A 16,546-nucleotide genomic window follows, 5' to 3' on the forward strand; every position below is an offset into this window, starting at 1 on the left:
CAGTAAAGTACTCACTATGTCCTTGTCTAAAAGCTAAACAAAAGGAAGCATTCTAACTTTAAAAGTAAAGTAGGCAAAATAAACCCCTAGTGGAAATTCCCACTCACTAGTAACAAATCTTCTCAATCGGATCGAGTTGCTGATTCTTTTTTAAATCTACTGCAATGGAGAAAATTTCTGTTGACTCCGGCTACATCTTGAAAACTAATTATTAGTGTGCTATTGTGTCTACTATTTTCAGTTGGCTTCTAAATTAAAACTGTAGAGCGTCCCCTAACACAATAGCAAAAAACAAGTGGCAATCACCGTGATCCAGTTGATGTTACTTGCATCTAGTCATCTGGGACTTTCATCAGGCTCTAGCCAGCAACTGCCAGCCTCTTTTAAGGACACACTACAGCACCCAGTGTGTCCTAAATAACCTTCCATTTAGCAACAGCAATGGTGGAGTACTGCAAGTGCTGCTGGATTTCTCTTTCAAAACCATTGACAGGCCCGTGATAAGGACTGCATGCTGTGGATCTGAGGTTCCGTGAATTCTGAACCCACTTTATAAATGTCATGGTTTTGTTATGAATTTGATAGTAGCGAACCGTAACTAGTGAGTGCGACAAGTACAAGTGATTTCGTCATGTTAGATCAATGGATTCCCTATGTATTTGGGGATTTCGTTCTGAACCCTGGGTTCCATTTTGTGTATGGCAGCCATTTTGTGGTTGCCCTCACATAGGCTGATGACTGCGGCCGAACGAGTCTTTAGTACACGTACACTTTAGTACTTCTGAATGACCTGAGTGAACTGACCCTGTTGCCTGAAGCTGACCTTGTTAGGCCAGTTCCTTGCCCAGTAGCTGATCAAGATTGAGGATCAAAGCGCAGGACATTGTAGAGTTTGGTATGCACACACACACCCCTTTTCCTGCTTCTTATCTGTTTTCTGTTCCTTCTTTTATGGTCTGTTTATGATATGGGTTATGGTCCTTTTATTATGGGTTTGTCCGGCTTGTGTAAGAAGGAATGTTGGGCTTTTCTGTATAATTAATGGTGGGCCGGACAACTGAAAAGTGGGTTTGTCGTCATGCAATACTTTGCGGAATGATACCTATGATTGGACAATTGTAAATAGTGGGTGTTTGTCCTATTGGCTAATCTTTGGCAGACCTTGCATGTCCATGTTAGGCATTTTGCATGCTTGCAAAAGCAAGGACTGCCCCTTACTTTTATGCTGAGTTTTGTAACCCTGAGCATATATAAGGCCTCTGTTCTCTGTACTCCTCAGACTACCTCATTCAGTTGCTACGGATTCTGTGTGACGTGGCCTCACTTATTAAATTTAATAAAGATGTCTTTTCATATTTTCAGCTTCTGTGCCAAGTTCTTTTTTCTATTAGTAAGTATTCCCTGAGAATGAAGACTACAGTTCTTCAAATGGCGCGGCCAACGTGGGCTTCATCAGAGAAGTGACTATCTGTGGGAGTGATCTTGTCAGAGGACTGAAATCTACTGAGGAGGACAGAACAGGATTCTACTAAGGAGGTACTCTGTGCACAGGGATTCTGGAGATTCTTTGTTTCTGCAGCCCAGTATATTTCTGATCTTCCTGATTTTGATCCTCCACATGATGTCACTCCTGACTGAGAACCTTTTTGGCGTAAGTATTCTAAAAAAGACCGTTAGGTCATGTAGAACTTGACAGTTAGAATTTGGATAACCTTTTGATTAGTAAGAATAAGAAGTACAAGTGGGTCGCTCCCACGACTTTGTTTGGTTTCTTGGTTTTGATTTGGTTATCGCAATTACCACAGCCGTGGGGTTGGTTTCTTGGTTTTGATTTGGTTATTGCAATTACCAAAGCTGAGAGACTCGTATATTTGCGAGTATATTGTTTTTGATAACCCCTTGAAGTTTGAAGCTAGATTAGTGAGCTATAAGATGCCTGGTCTTAGCAAATTTAGGACTGTAACTTTGGAATTTTGGAATTTGTGTTGGCCAACTTTAGATATGTTTTGAATTTTGGATATGCAAATTGCAATTTGTATAGGCAGGTAATGATGAGATTTTTCTCTATTTGGTTTTGTTGAACGGTGCATGTACGAAAAGTACATTAAGCACTACTTTGATTATAATATTTGCATAATTCTGCAAATATTTTTGGCATGCCTGTTTTCTAAGCTCACATGGAAAAATGTGTTGCTTTTTCTTGGCGGTACCATAGTGTGATGTGAAATTAATTAGCCGGCTCTCCTAGAAGGAATACTTAAATAGGTTTAAGTATACAAACATATTTCTTCCTTGGTGATTTTGTATTCCCAGGGAACTAAAATATGACATAATACAAAACAAGCATCCTTTGTTCTGCGCAATTTCATAAATGAAGATATGCAGAGCGATTTTTTGATGTTCTGCCAGCCAAAGCTAGTGAATTGAGTGTGTTTTGGCTTCTTGGATATGCAGCAGTCTGTTTTTGCAGTCTTTTGGAACACTATTGAGAAGCGTTTCTTGTAAATATGACTTACAACTAGTATTTGCAAATAGTTTGGTTTAAGTACAGTCTGTGGGCTGTCCTTTGTTTTTGTTCTGAGTATTGATTTGTGGGTTAAATGTGTGTTTAAATGTCTATGTGGTTTTCCCATTAGTGCAACTTCTGTAAGTACATAGCGATGGCGCTATTTATGAAATGCATGGCTAAAGCGCACCGTATTGTGTGTCCTGAGTGTTTCACCCTTTTCTGTTTATGTCTGAAATGAGCTCAAATGTGTGTTTGTGGTTTTTTTATGTTTTCAGTCTATTAAGCAAAATGTCTAAATGCTTAAAAAAACAACTAAAATTCACATTCACTAGGAATAAAAAGGCCCCCAAAAACAAATGGTGTGTTTTTGTAGACAAACTAACTTATAGCATTTCTTCATTCTTGTGTATTACAGGAAGACATTTCAATTAAGGGTTTCCTCTATTTAAGGATTTTTGTACGCATATTCTTGGCTCAGTTGCTAAATAAAAATTGTCCTTTTTAGAAAGAAAAATGTGGCGCCAAATTTTTTCATGTTTTAATTTAGGCTTCTGTGCTTAGGCTTATAAATGAATGCGTCTAAAAATGATAGGCAAGGGATGCAGCTTGCTTTTATCTGTGGTATTATAAAAAATGATTGGGTTTATTAAAAAATAATTATTAAACTATGAAAAATAATTATTAAAAATAAGTGCTACAAAATTCGTTTTTTACTATTCGTGAATCTTAATGCTCATACTGTGAAATCCTAGAATTATAATTTAATTTGAGTTGTGTTGCACTGCATAATGAGGACATTAGCATATGACATTCCACTTAGCGCAGGCGTAAAAAATTCATTTTTCTAAGGATTTACATGAGATATGTCTAATGTCTAATATCTGTAATGTGTGAAGAACATTCTGAGGATGATTAATATGTAACATACTTATAGGATATTTATTTTTAAGTGCCCCAAATATCAAAGTCGAATTTGGGTATTTTTGCCATTTATAATAGCTTTAAAGTGCTTTAGGCTGCATACATTTAGGTATAATACAAATTTGCAGGCTGTCCCCATTTGGGGTTTGCTTTTAAATGACCCAGTGAGATCCATTTAAGGTTGATGAAATAAGTACCATTGCAACAAGCATTTGTTCTAAAAACTGGTATGTGTGTTATTAGGTTCTGTGAATTATACACAGTATATATCGTTTAATAATCTGGAAACAGAGATGATTTTTTAGCGCCTAAAAAGGAGACATTATTTTTCAAAATAGAGTGAATTATTGCAGGTTAGGAGGAATTAGGAAGGCCTTTTGCCTTTGTCAGCCTCAGAATGAGCAGAGGGTGGGGGCTAGTAGAGCTGCAGAGGCTTGCTCAAGTCGCGCTGAGGTGTTATCTTTAGTTTCCCTGTAAACAATGGAAGGAGGCTGTCATGTTTATATTTGTGACCTTTTAAATTAGGGCCTTGTCTCTGTGAAATGCAGAATGCCTTGCTAAACAGGCCTCTAAAAAGGGAGGGTTTCTGGTTTCTCCATAAGAACATCAATACAATTAAAGAACTTAATACCAAAGGGAAAATATGAAGAGTTTCTTTGAAAGTCCCAACATCATGCTAAATGCTCTGTAGAACTGATACATTTGTGTCTCTGCTCTAAAAAAAATAATGTCTGCTAGTTGCTTTCATTTGACAGAAAACGAAGTATTGCATTAAGCCTTAGACAGAAAAATAAGATGAAGCCCTTTACTAAAGTTTTGAAGGCTACATGCCTAAGTGAGAATGATTTGCCAATTAAGAATTATTTTTTTCACAGTGGAAATTATAGGTGCCAAATTAATATGGAGTGTCAGTGAAACAATTCTACTTTTAGAAAGTTAAAATTAAGGTGACTTAATGTTGCAAGCTGACTGACAAGATGGTAACAGTTAAGTAATGGAAATTTATTTTTGTGTCTGTTAATTTGTATCATGTTTGGTCTTCTGATTACAAGTTATACAGAATATTTGTTTGTTATGAGAAATGTTTTCTCTTTTGTGTGTTGTGTATTTTTTTTTTTTTTTTTTGCTTCTGCTCACAGATCATCCATGGATTGCTCTGGGTGATTTTAAGGGTGACAAGACACGTGAGTTTGGTTGGTTGAAATGAGATGTGTTTTTGCGTAACTCCTTTGGAAAGAAATGTCCATGCGTTTTTCATGTTTGTGTATTTGGTTCTATCATGAATTGTTCTTGCTGGTTCTGTCTGTCTGAAAGTTGTATTTGACAGCAGATATCCACTAACTGGTGATCTACTGTCAAAAAGGAGGGTAAGGATTTTAAACCTGACACGGTGTTATGCGTCACCGCTCATTTATATATGCTATTGTTTTGTCTATGCTTTTTGTGCTTGATATACAGCAAGTATATCTGATGGCTTGACATGTGCGTTTTGTGCGTTTTTTTTGCATGTTTTTCTTGTTTTATGTTGCTGCTTTTGATACTATTACAAGTTTACCTGTGTTGTGAAGGGATATACATGACGATGTGTATCCTGCAAGCAGTTGGGTATATTTGCTTTGACACTAAATTTCACAGATAGAAAGACAACACTTCATCAGTGTATGTCAAATTTGGCTATAATGGTATTTGAAGAAAAGTAAAATAAAAGAAATATACAGGATCAAAGTGTGTCACTTGCTGTTAGTCACGCTACTGCCCCCCCCCTTCCCTTAAGGAACAGGCAGCCCTAAATGTATGTATCCTGATTGGACGTAAGGATAAAATATAGATTTGTGACTCTTGTATATGGTGACATAATTTCTATATTACATTAGTCAGTTTTGTTCTGCTTCCTAAGTAGTGTATAGCTTTGTACCATAAAGGGAACAAGGTTTCATTTTTGTCCCTGAAGAAGGAACTGGAACATTAGCTGAGGTTACCGTATATGGTGTAGCGGCCAGCGGTAGAGTTAAATTTGTGAACTATTTTGACTTTTTGTGTATCATCCATACTCTTGGTATTGTGTCACATGCTTGACTATCACCCAAGTAATTTGATGTTCTTCCTATAGATTTTTCTTTTGTCTTTTGTCGCTTCTCCCCTGACCGATGTCGCATTGTATCTAGTTATTGGGGATTTTAGCTGTGTCCTAGTCCCATTTCTCTTTTCCGTATTCCTTTCACCAGTCAGCTTTTATTATTGTTGGTGCATTGTTCAGGTTCACACTTCCAGATTACAGTAATGTACCAGAAACCCCTATATTATGTATAATTCCCTTTTGTATGACCAGACTGGTTTTTAAGAATTTTCTTTAGGCCTACTTCATGTCCCTGATAATCTGTATTATGCGATTTTTCTTTTGAGATGTTCTAGATAAGGAATTTAGGAATACCTAGACTTAATCATGTCGCTATCTACCCTTAGATGGTGGAGGATATGCTCTCACACGGAAACCGAATTGAAGAGCCTAGAGGCACTGTTTTGCCTACTGCCTTTGTCTTTGTATTGCCTTTGAGAAATGACAGTATGTTCTAGACCATAATTGTCCCATGACGTATGGCCACTCTTTTGAAGATTGCAGGCCACCTGCTTGCAGTCCCCTTGTTATACAATGAACTGTTTAAAGCATCGCACTTGCTCCATCAGACGGCATTGGACATCACAGAACCAGAATTTCAGTGCAAAAGAGCAAAAGAGAAGGATTCCTGTTGTTTTGAGGCTTCAGTTTTCCACCTGTCATGTGCTGGTAACCTCTGACAGTGTGCAGTCCCTTGAGCCCCTTGGCCTGAGTTTTGGCCACACAACCCCTTTTCCTTTGCTCCAACGGAAGTGCAGTGCACCGGAGGATCCAAGATTGGAAAAAGGCACTACATTATGGTGCCCATGAAAGAGCAGCCTGAGCGTTCTCGGACACTGAGTAATGAGTGTTGGAGCCTGAGAATGTAGACCCGGATCTGCATCAGATGATCTGTGCCCTTGATCAATGAAGAGCACACTATCTGTAGTGCCTGCCGCAGAGGAGAGATATTGGTGCACTGCCTTGAGACATTGAGACTTTCAAATGAGCTGTGAGTGTTTGCCAGGAGGGCACTCCAACGGATACTGAAAAACACTATTTTTTTCATGGGAGGTCTGAATCAAGAGGCCCATGCAACAATGGGAGAAGATTTGATGGACGATAGAAGCCTGCCAGAGAGGCTTGAACGGACTCTGGGCATAATTGTTGCACAAAGTGGTTTCCGTGTGATTGCATAAAATGGGTTTTAGGAGACTGATTCTTATTGTTTTGCTGGCATTATTTTAAAGTAGTATTCTGTTTAGTAAAAGCAGAATAAAATCCATTCTTTGAGGAAGAGTATCCCCTTTTCACCTCAGAGCATTGATGAGGATCACCACTGTTTCACCTGAACATATAATAAGTTACTGAAATGCATAGGAGCATTTCTCCTGTTGTCTATATGTTCTTAATAACGTGTTTTCTAGTATTTTTAAGCATGACGTTGTCTTTTGTGGGTTGGATTGTTTTTGCTACCCAATTGACATCTGTACCAACCTCCCAACCTATGTCTCTTCCTACTACTACTTCTTTGCATTCTTTCCATACTTTACCTGAACATGAACTGGTTAGGAGGTCAGAGTGTACTAATAATTCCTTTGTACAGCTTCTGCATCAACACCAGTTAGTAATGAACACCACTAATTGTTGGGTGTGTGGTCTTATGCCACATACTACAGATAGAGGTGTTCCCTATCTGATCTTACCGTTTAGTCAGAATGGGTCTTTATGGGCTTTTCAGACGATGTTCATTTATGCCCTCGAAGTCTATCCCTTGCGTTCCATGAAAGATAACTCGAGTAATAATGCCTTAGTGAAGGGAATAACGGATAATATTGATTTCGATTCAGACACAGACTGAGTGATTGCCTATGTAAGGGCAAAAGGAGGGTCCGAGGTTCCGTGAATTCTGAACCCACTTTATAAATGTCATGGTTTTGTTACGAATTTGATAGTAGCGAACCGTAACTAGTGAGTGCGACAAGTACGAGTGATTTCGTCATGTTAGATCAATGGATTCACTATGTATTTGAGGATTTCGTTCTGAACCCTGGGTTCCATTTTGTGTATGGCAGCCATTTTGTGGTTGCCCTCACATAGGCCGATGACTGCGGCCAAACGAGTCTTTAGTACACGTACACTTTAGCTGACTTCTGAATGACCTGAGTGAACTGACCCCGTTGCCTGAAGCTGACCTTGTTAGGCCAGTTCCTTGCCCAGTAGCTGATCAAGATTGAGGATCAAAGCACAGGACATTGTAGAGTTTGGTATGCACACACACACCCCTTACCCTGCTTCTTATCTGTTTTCTGTTCCTTCTTTTATGGTCTGTTTATGATATGGGTTGTGGTCCTTTTATTATAGGTTTGTCCGTCTTGTTTAAGAAGGAATGTTGGGCTTTTCTGTATAATTAATGGTGGGCCGGACAACTGAAAAGTGGGTTTGTCGTCATACAATACCTTACGTAATGATACCTATGATTGGACAATTGTAAGTAGTGGGTGTTTGTCCTATTGGCTAATGTTTGGCATGTCCATGTTAGGCATTTTGCATGCTTGCAAAAGCAAGAACTGCCCCTTACTTTTATGCTGAGTTTTGTAACCCTGAGCATATATAAGGCCTCTGTTCTCTGTACTCCTCAGACTACCCCATTCAGTTGCTAAGGCTTCTGTGTGACGTGGCCTTAAATTTAATAAAGATGTCTTTTCATATTTTCAGCTTCTGTGCCAAGTTCTTTTTTTATTAGTAAGTATTCCCTGAGAATGAAGACTACAGTTCTTCAGAACGAACCAGGAAGTATGGTGGTGGTCTTTATCTTTACAGTTATATTTGGTCAGCAGCTGACGCTGCTCCCAGGACAGTTCACATACCAGTGGGTGTGGGTAACCTCAGGCTCTGTCCTATCTTTACTGTCCTTCACTTTCTGTGTCTGCCAGCAGACAGGAATGGTCAGACCATGATGTTTATCAGTTGCAGCGTGTTACAATAATCTTCAACTTCATATTAGAAACTAGGGCAGGGAAGTTATACTCTTCTTAGCACGTTGCCTTACTAATAGCTAACCTTGGATATCCAACACAACTTTCTTGGAAGGGATGCAAGGACATATCCATGCTGAACACGACAGTCTAATTTAAGCATCATTCATACCACATTCAAGTACCTTCCCTTATTCTCAAAAATACCGGGAATCACGTCTATGGAACAACTTTCGAACGTCGCAAACTCATGTGACAAAAAAATCCTAGCTCGTGCCTCGTTTCAGCAGGCTTCTGCAATAATGAAAACCTCTGCTGCTCTCAAGCATTGTATTATAACAGTGCAAGCTTCTGTAGTCTTTCCCTTGACTACTGCAGATGCTCATCTTATGTACTGATCACCAATCAGTGCCAGCTGCACAGAAATCTGCATCAAGACTCTAATCGAACACTGGCATCATATCCCTCCATTCCATATCAGCTGCAGAGATCGTTAACAGCAGAAGTTAGAAATTGGTTTGTATAAACAATCCAATGAATACATTGTATTCAGCATTTTATAGTTCAATTATTTTGATTAGACCTTTACATTTTTCAATGCAGTAATCCAATACAACAAGCTTTTTGTCACTACATACATTAAGAGAGATTAATTCAGCATCTTATATGGGGGAAATGGTACCACATTTCCCTATCGTATAATTGGGCCCCCTCTTTTCTAATCCCCATATCTCCAAGACAACCCGTTAAGTCGGAGGAGCTCATTGTTATCGCCCGCCCCTCAGAGCCACTCTGCGTTGTCAAGTCAAGCATCTTTCTTAAGCACATGTACTGTCCAGAAAATGGGAGCAATAGCCATGTAATGATAGCAACAACAATGATAATAACAATAATAATGACAACAAAGATAGCACAGAAACAATAATTATAACAATAATACTGACCTAATAAACGACCACAAACAGGCTATCTTGTTTTCAAGTACCAGTGAGGGAAAGAACGATAGAAATCCATAACTCTCCCAACTCACATGGAATGGAAATATTCGTTCTTTCACATCTAACTCACACATCTTTGCTGCTTTTCTTTCTTTGAAGCACGTTACTTTCCCAAAGATGATCGAAAAAATAACATTTATTCTGTTACTTATCTTTAAACTATCACACGACAAGTACAATTAATTAAATGCGATGAAATAGAAAAAAGAAAAATGTTCATTAAGGTGCATGCCAGCAAACCTCTCACCATTTAGTTTTATAAACATTGCACAGTGGCAATGTCTTTGAAAGCTATTTTAAGACAACCGCATACATGCAGACATAAAGAGAAAATCCATTTATTGCCATAGATTTGAAGCTAACCCTGTCCATTCTACTCGGATGTTTAATGTTAAATTGTTACTGGTGTAATGCACCATGTTCAACTCTTAGACAAATTAATAATTACCTTCAGTAGGAGTGAAAACACTTATGTTCGATTTTGGCCCAACTCCAGCGCTTGTTTCACCACTGACATAAGCATCATAGGTTGTGTAAGGTGTTAGATTTGTAAAGGTAAACTTGAGATCTTTTGTGCTGTTATCCAAGAGGCGACCTGAGAAAGAACAGATCATATTTCAATATGAGAGAGAATTGCACGGTACGTTGCGTAGCATGCACAAACAATTTGCATGAGGAAGATATAATTTAGCATGAGATAATGGTGAAATGTTCTAGTACACCATTAGTGAGGAAATCACAAATATAGATTATAATGTGTGATCTATAAATTAACATTGGGACTTTGCCAAAATACCATTCTGGACAGTGAAACACCATTTATTGACTCTGAATGGGAAAGGATATTGACATGCCTTAAGAAGGTGTCTTGTACTGCAGGTTTCAGCCTCATCCGGTTTAAAATTCTACAGGGTCTACCTCATCACAAGAATATTGCATAAGTTATACTCGACTCGAACAGGGAAATGCCCATGCTGTTGATGAGAGGGAGCAATTTTCGTGCATGGTGTGGGCCTGCCAAGTGGCTGAAGATTTGTGGAGAAGGGTAGTCTCCAAATTAACAGGAGTGTTGCAGAGACATACTCATTAAGACACTGTCTACTAAGCTTACACCGTGGGCAAACACACTGAAAAATGTGATGCAAATGTGTGGCCCTTTTGTTGTTGCTGGTCCACTGCCTGCTCTTAAAAAATGAAAAGAAAAATTTTCATTTTTTTTTTTTAAATGAAATCTGTTTTCCTTTAGGGAAAACAGGCTGCATTACAGAAAAAAAACATTAGCTTTATTTGAAAGCAAACACAAACATGGTGGTCTGCTGGTCCCAGCAGGCCACCATCCCTGTGATTTTAGCGATTTTCAATGGGTCACAAATTGCGACCTTCCTCATGAATATTAATGAGGTAGTTCAATTTGCAACCCATTGGGATTCGCAAACAGTGTAAAACACTCTGAAGTACATAGGTGTTTGCGATTTCCTAATAGCAAATCGCAAAGATTCGCAATTAGGTAATCGCAAACTGAAACCTATGTACATCTAGCCCTAGAACAGTGCTTAGAAGTCACAAGCAGTCAAAAGGTTACAAGAGACCGATGCAAATCCAAAGTACAGGCTGACCACAATGGAGGGCAGGCATGCTACAGGACCCACGCAGAGTCCGCTGAGAAAGTAGCTTGGATGGAGGAAAGCACTGACACTGAGGGCACGATGCGTTGATCTTTTCCTCGCAGTTGGGTCACTGCGCCATCCTCAAGTTGTTGTGTAGTTTCTATAAACCTATATAGGATTTGCACATTTAGGCAACATAGACTGTAGGATTGGTGTCAGATTGATCCAGACACCCCCACCGGGTATGTTAGCCTGTATACCAGCTAGCTCACAGTGCCACTGTAAACTCCTGTTACCAAGGAGAGAATAGTTCTTTGCAACTATCGAACATGACAACTCGGTCCCATCAGGGATCATGGAAACAATACAGTACTTTTCGCTCAGTCACTCATGCTCACTTTGTCTCAGAGAGATACACAGAATAAACTTTGGGGACGTTTTCAATAAGCGTTTTTGAACCAGCATCATTCTAGTGTAAAATAGGTGTGCTGAAACAACCATAAGAAAGAAACAGCTGTAAAGGATTATAAGCACCAACAGAGTAAAAGGATGGTAGATTTTTACCACAGTGCTAAAACAATAATTACAGGCAGGTAAAAAAATACATGAAAGTAATAATGCATACTCCTACGATGCAACCCTAACTAGATGTACCTAAGTGTACCTAGCATGTATGTAGGTGAAGAGCCAAGAATCCCTCTACCTTAAGTGAGAGACTGTGGGACTCCATCTTGGTCATGAGATGGACACCCCACGAGGGATGTCAGACCACTGCAAGCTGGAGTGTCTGCATGCAGGAACCTCAGCGTCTTGCATCAGTGTGTCAGCATGGAAGTCCTTTTTCTCCTCTCCCTGCCTCAGCAAAGATATGGTGTCTCTATACCCAATGTGGTACCCTCAGGGGATCTACCTTGCTGTGTCATGTCGGACTTAGGATGATGGAAGAAATGACCCTTATACATAGGTATTATGCTGAAGATGGTAGTCCTGCCTGAGTTTCCAAGAATCCTCATGCATAATGAATGAGGCTAGTTTTCAGGGAAAACCCGTCACTTAAGCAGTACCGTAACTAGGTAAAAGGTCAGTACCAAGAACTGTTATGTAGTGCAATGGCAGGGGAAATAAAGGTGAATGATCTGGTTACTACCTGAGCCTATATCGGGTACCTATATGAAACAAAAGCTTTGCTGAAGTGTAGGCAACATGTCATCATCGAGCAACACAGAACGTTCTTGTCGGGCCACACAGGCTGTGGAACCGCAGTCATCAAACAGCCTCTGCGTCAAAGGGTAATGCACCAGTTCCGAGCGATGAAGTGGTGATGATGCGTTGGTTTTGTGAAAAATAACTGCAAAACCCACTCCTGGTACCCAGAACTTGGAGCGGTCACCTCAGGCAAGGGTAGGACTCACAGAAGGCAGAGTCCAGCAGCACTAGCAGAACTGCAGGAAGTCTTGTGTGTCCCTGGGACATCAGAAAACAGGAGGCAGAGTCCAACTCTCCTTCAGCAGAGTCAGGGAGCAGCAGGGCAACAGGCAGAAAATCAGTCCTTACATAAAAGCAGTCCAGTTGGGTCCTTTAAGCAGCATGGTAATCCTTCTGACAGAGGCTACGGTCAAGATCCAGAAGTGTCTGATTTTAGGGGTCAGAGACTCAGTGCTTATACCAAAAAGTGCCTTTGATGTAAGGAGTGACTTCAAAGCAGCTCTCTGAAGTGCTCAAGGCTCCCACCCATAGGGGCGGTCACCTACTCGACCCCATTCTTTCCAATATTCCTCAGTTATTTTGTTCTCCAGCCATACCGATTCCTTGGTCTGACCATTATTTAATTAAGTTTTCAATTGTCAGTACCGATGCATTGACTAGTAGTAGATCTGCTGAGAGCATAAAGAAGAGAGACTGGAAAAAATTAGACATAGGTGCTCTCAATAAAGTTCTGGCTGACCACTCGCCGTTTAGTCGGCCAGACATAGCAGATATTGAAACAGAAGCTTGTGCCGTGAATGCCTGGCTTCTTAAAGCCATTTATACTCGTCTTCCTTTAGTTTTGAAGGAAAGTTCTACTCACAGAACTCCCGCTCCCTGGTACAATGAGTCCCTTCAATTTGATAAATCTCGATGCAAAAAATTAGAACGAACTTGCAGAAGGGATTATTCCGCTTCCGCCTGCCTTGCGTATAAAACTGAGCTGAAGCATTATCACAAAGCCTATGCCCAGACTAGGGCAAGCTATGTGAATAAAATGATTTCTGAAGCGGTTAATAAATCTAAAATTCTGTTTAGCATGGTCAAGGAACTTGCTGGTTCCAGGACTACAGCCACTCTTCCCTCCCTATCTAATAATAAATGCGACGAGCTCGCACAGTACTTTATCTCAAAGATAGAAAACATACATCAGGACATTGCCGCTCAATGAGCTAGTAATATCAGTAATATTTCAGCCAAACGGCTCCATGTCGCTGGTGGGGCCGTTGTCCCCCCAATACAGTCATTGGTTCCACTCCTGTTTTGGCCTGTTCTTCTTCCTTCAACTCTTTTGGAGACCCTGTGCAAGGTCAAGTCTGGCTCGCCATTGGATCCGGTGCCTGTTTCCATACTACGCTCTTTAGACCTCCCCCAGCTTTCTACCATCTGCACGTTGCTTAATCACTCTTTAAATTCTGCTTCTGTCCCCAGTTGCTGGAAGCATGCTATGGTCACCCCACTTTTGAAACAATCCACTGCCAATCCCAATGTTTCCTCCAATTATCGTCCTATTTCTTTACTGAATATTTATTCTAAAGTCCTGGAGAGACACATTCACGTACACTTGTCTCAGTACGTTGCGCTTAACAACTTATTACACCCGTCTCAGTCCGGCTTCCGCCTGGAATTTTCCACCGAGACTACTCTCTTGGGCGTGACTGAAAATCTACGCTTGCTTCTGGATCGAGGGGAAACGGCCGCACTGATATTGCTCGATCTCAGTGCGGCATTTGATACTGTATCCCATAACATCCTCATCAGAGCCCTTGCGAACATTAGTATTGGGGTATAGCCTTGGATTGGCTCTCATCCTTTTTGAAGGATCGGACTTTTCAAATTTTTTCCCATTCATCCACTTCTAAAACGTATTCTTCCCCACATGGTGTAGCCCAAGGTTCTATCCTGTGTCCTCTTTAGTTCAATCTTTATGTTACCCCCATGGCTCACATTGCTCAAAGGTCTGGGCTGAATTTATTTACCTATGCCGACGATTCTCAAATTGTTTTTTCCCTATCCCACGCTGACCCTACTTTGCCATCCCAGCTGCAAACAGGACTCAGCGACATAGCCTGCTGGATGAACAGCAATCTGCTTAAATTAAATGGCGGGAAAACTGAGGTCCTGGTATTGGGTAACAATCCAGATCTTTGGAGCCCGAGGCATTGGCCCTCTGCCATGGGTGCCCTGCCGGTTCCGTCTGAACGTGTGCGTAACCTCGGAGTGACCATCGATAAGGGGTTATCCATGAAGGACCAAGCCAACAAGGTCGCAGCCACCTGCTTTACCATCCTGCGGTGGCTCAGAAAAATATTCTGGCTACTCCCCTTGGACACCAGGAGATCGGTGGTGGACGCCTTGGTGACCTCCAGACTGGACTATGGCAACATGCTCTATCTGGGGTCCACCAAGGCGGTCACTCGCCCCCTTCAATTGGCCCAGAATGCCGCTGCTCTGCTCCTTTGCGGTTGTCGAAAAACAGACCATATTACGGAGCGTTTGAGGGAACTCCATTGGCTCCGCATCAAAAGCCGTGTAAAGTTTAAAGCTCTCAGCTACATGGACAAGATTAAGGCTGGTGTAGCTCCCCGTTACCTTCAGTCTCTTGTTAAGCCCTATATTCCTTCTCGCTCCCTTCGCTCTTCTTCTCAACACCTATTTTGTGAGCCCAAGTTTAGGCTGTCCAGAGTGGGTGGTAGTGCCTTTTTTACTCTAGGACCCAAACTTTGGAACTCCCTCCCTTTGGCTATTCGTATGGAGGACAGCCATGCTTGCTTTCGAAGGGCAGTGAAGACCTGGCTCTTCAATCAGTAGCTTTCCTTGTTCTGGGTCAGGTTGTTTTTGGTCAATTAGCGCCGGGAAACCCTTTCGGGTAGCTGTCGCGCTTTACAAACTCAATAAATAAATAAATAAATAAATAAGGATCCCTTGCAACCTAGTCCTGTCTGTCAGGAAATTGGTGGGGGGGTTGTAAATCAGTGCTTTGTGCGTGGACAGGACACAACCTATTGAAGTGTAAGTGTCAGCGCATCCCATTCTTCCCTCCCCAGGAAGACTTATTAGAATGCAGATGAATGCAGATAGGTACTCAGATGAGCCTCACCTTCCTGTGTTTGTAACTGTGTAGAGGGAATGCACATAGTGTAGCTGTACCCACCCCAGATGTGTATTGGAGACTGGCTGTAAGGCACAAAAGAGCTAAGAGCAGAGAAATGTCCACTTTCTAAAATTTGCATTTCTAAAGCAGTAGTGTTAAATCCAAATTCACCAGTAAGGAGGATTTATCATTACTAGTCCAAACGTATGAAACATGAAAAAACTACAAATCTCTGATCAGGAATTTCAGCTTAAAAGTGTATTAAGGGACTCCCAATGCTGATCTATGAGAGGGGTAGGCCTTACAGTAGTGAAAAACGAAATAGGCTGCTTGTCACTACCCAGACATACAAAACATAAAAGTACATGCCCTATCTTTTATTTACATGGCACTCTGCCCTTAGGGTTACTTAGGGCATACCTTAGGGGTGACTTCTCTATATAAATAAAAATGTAAATGTTTGTTTGTTCAAAAACGCAAATCTCCGAAAGCTCTTCACCGATTGCTTTGAAATTTTGACACAACGTTGGATTCGAATAGGGCCGTGTTTTTCTATACACAACGTTGGATTCCAATACGCACGTGTCGAATACGCACGTGTTTTTAATCGAAAGCCCAAACAGACACATAAAAAAGTCAATGTTCGTTTGTTCAAAATCTTAAATCTCCGAAAGTTCTTCACCGATTGATTTGAAATTTTGACACAACGTTGGATTTGATTAAGAGCGCGTTTATATATACACAACGTGGGATTAGAATACACACGTGTCCAATAAGCACGTGTTTTAATCAAAAGGCCCAAGAGACCCTATCGATTTGGTTGCTGCGCAAAAAATACAAGAGACGCATAGAGACAATAGTCTACATATATTAGGATGGACAGTTGGTGTCAGGATGGCAGACCGGGAAGTGGGTGGAGGGAGGGGGGAGGAGTTGGTTCACTTTGCAATATTAAGAAAGGACGCATAGAGACAATAGTCTAAATATATTAGGATGGTTTGAAATTTTGACACAGCGTTGGATTCGAATAGGGGCGTGTTTTTATATACACAACGTTGGATTCCAATACACATGTGTCGAATATGCGCTTGTTTTTAAT

General features: G+C 40.7%; 1 protein-coding gene across 1 annotated transcript in view; it reads right to left on the reverse strand.

Moving 5' to 3' along the window:
• Positions 1-16,546, reverse strand: part of PTPRQ (protein tyrosine phosphatase receptor type Q) — a 1,500,794-nt gene that overhangs the window by 1,014,213 nt on the left and 470,035 nt on the right. Inside the window, exon 19 of the mRNA XM_078647981.1 lies at positions 9,950-10,096. Within this exon, the coding sequence (XP_078504107.1) occupies positions 9,950-10,096 (147 nt within the window). The remainder of the gene's footprint in view (positions 1-9,949; positions 10,097-16,546) is intronic.

Source organism: Lissotriton helveticus, chromosome 1_1, assembly GCF_964261635.1.
Source record: "Lissotriton helveticus chromosome 1_1, aLisHel1.1, whole genome shotgun sequence".
NCBI lineage: Eukaryota > Metazoa > Chordata > Amphibia > Caudata > Salamandridae > Lissotriton > Lissotriton helveticus.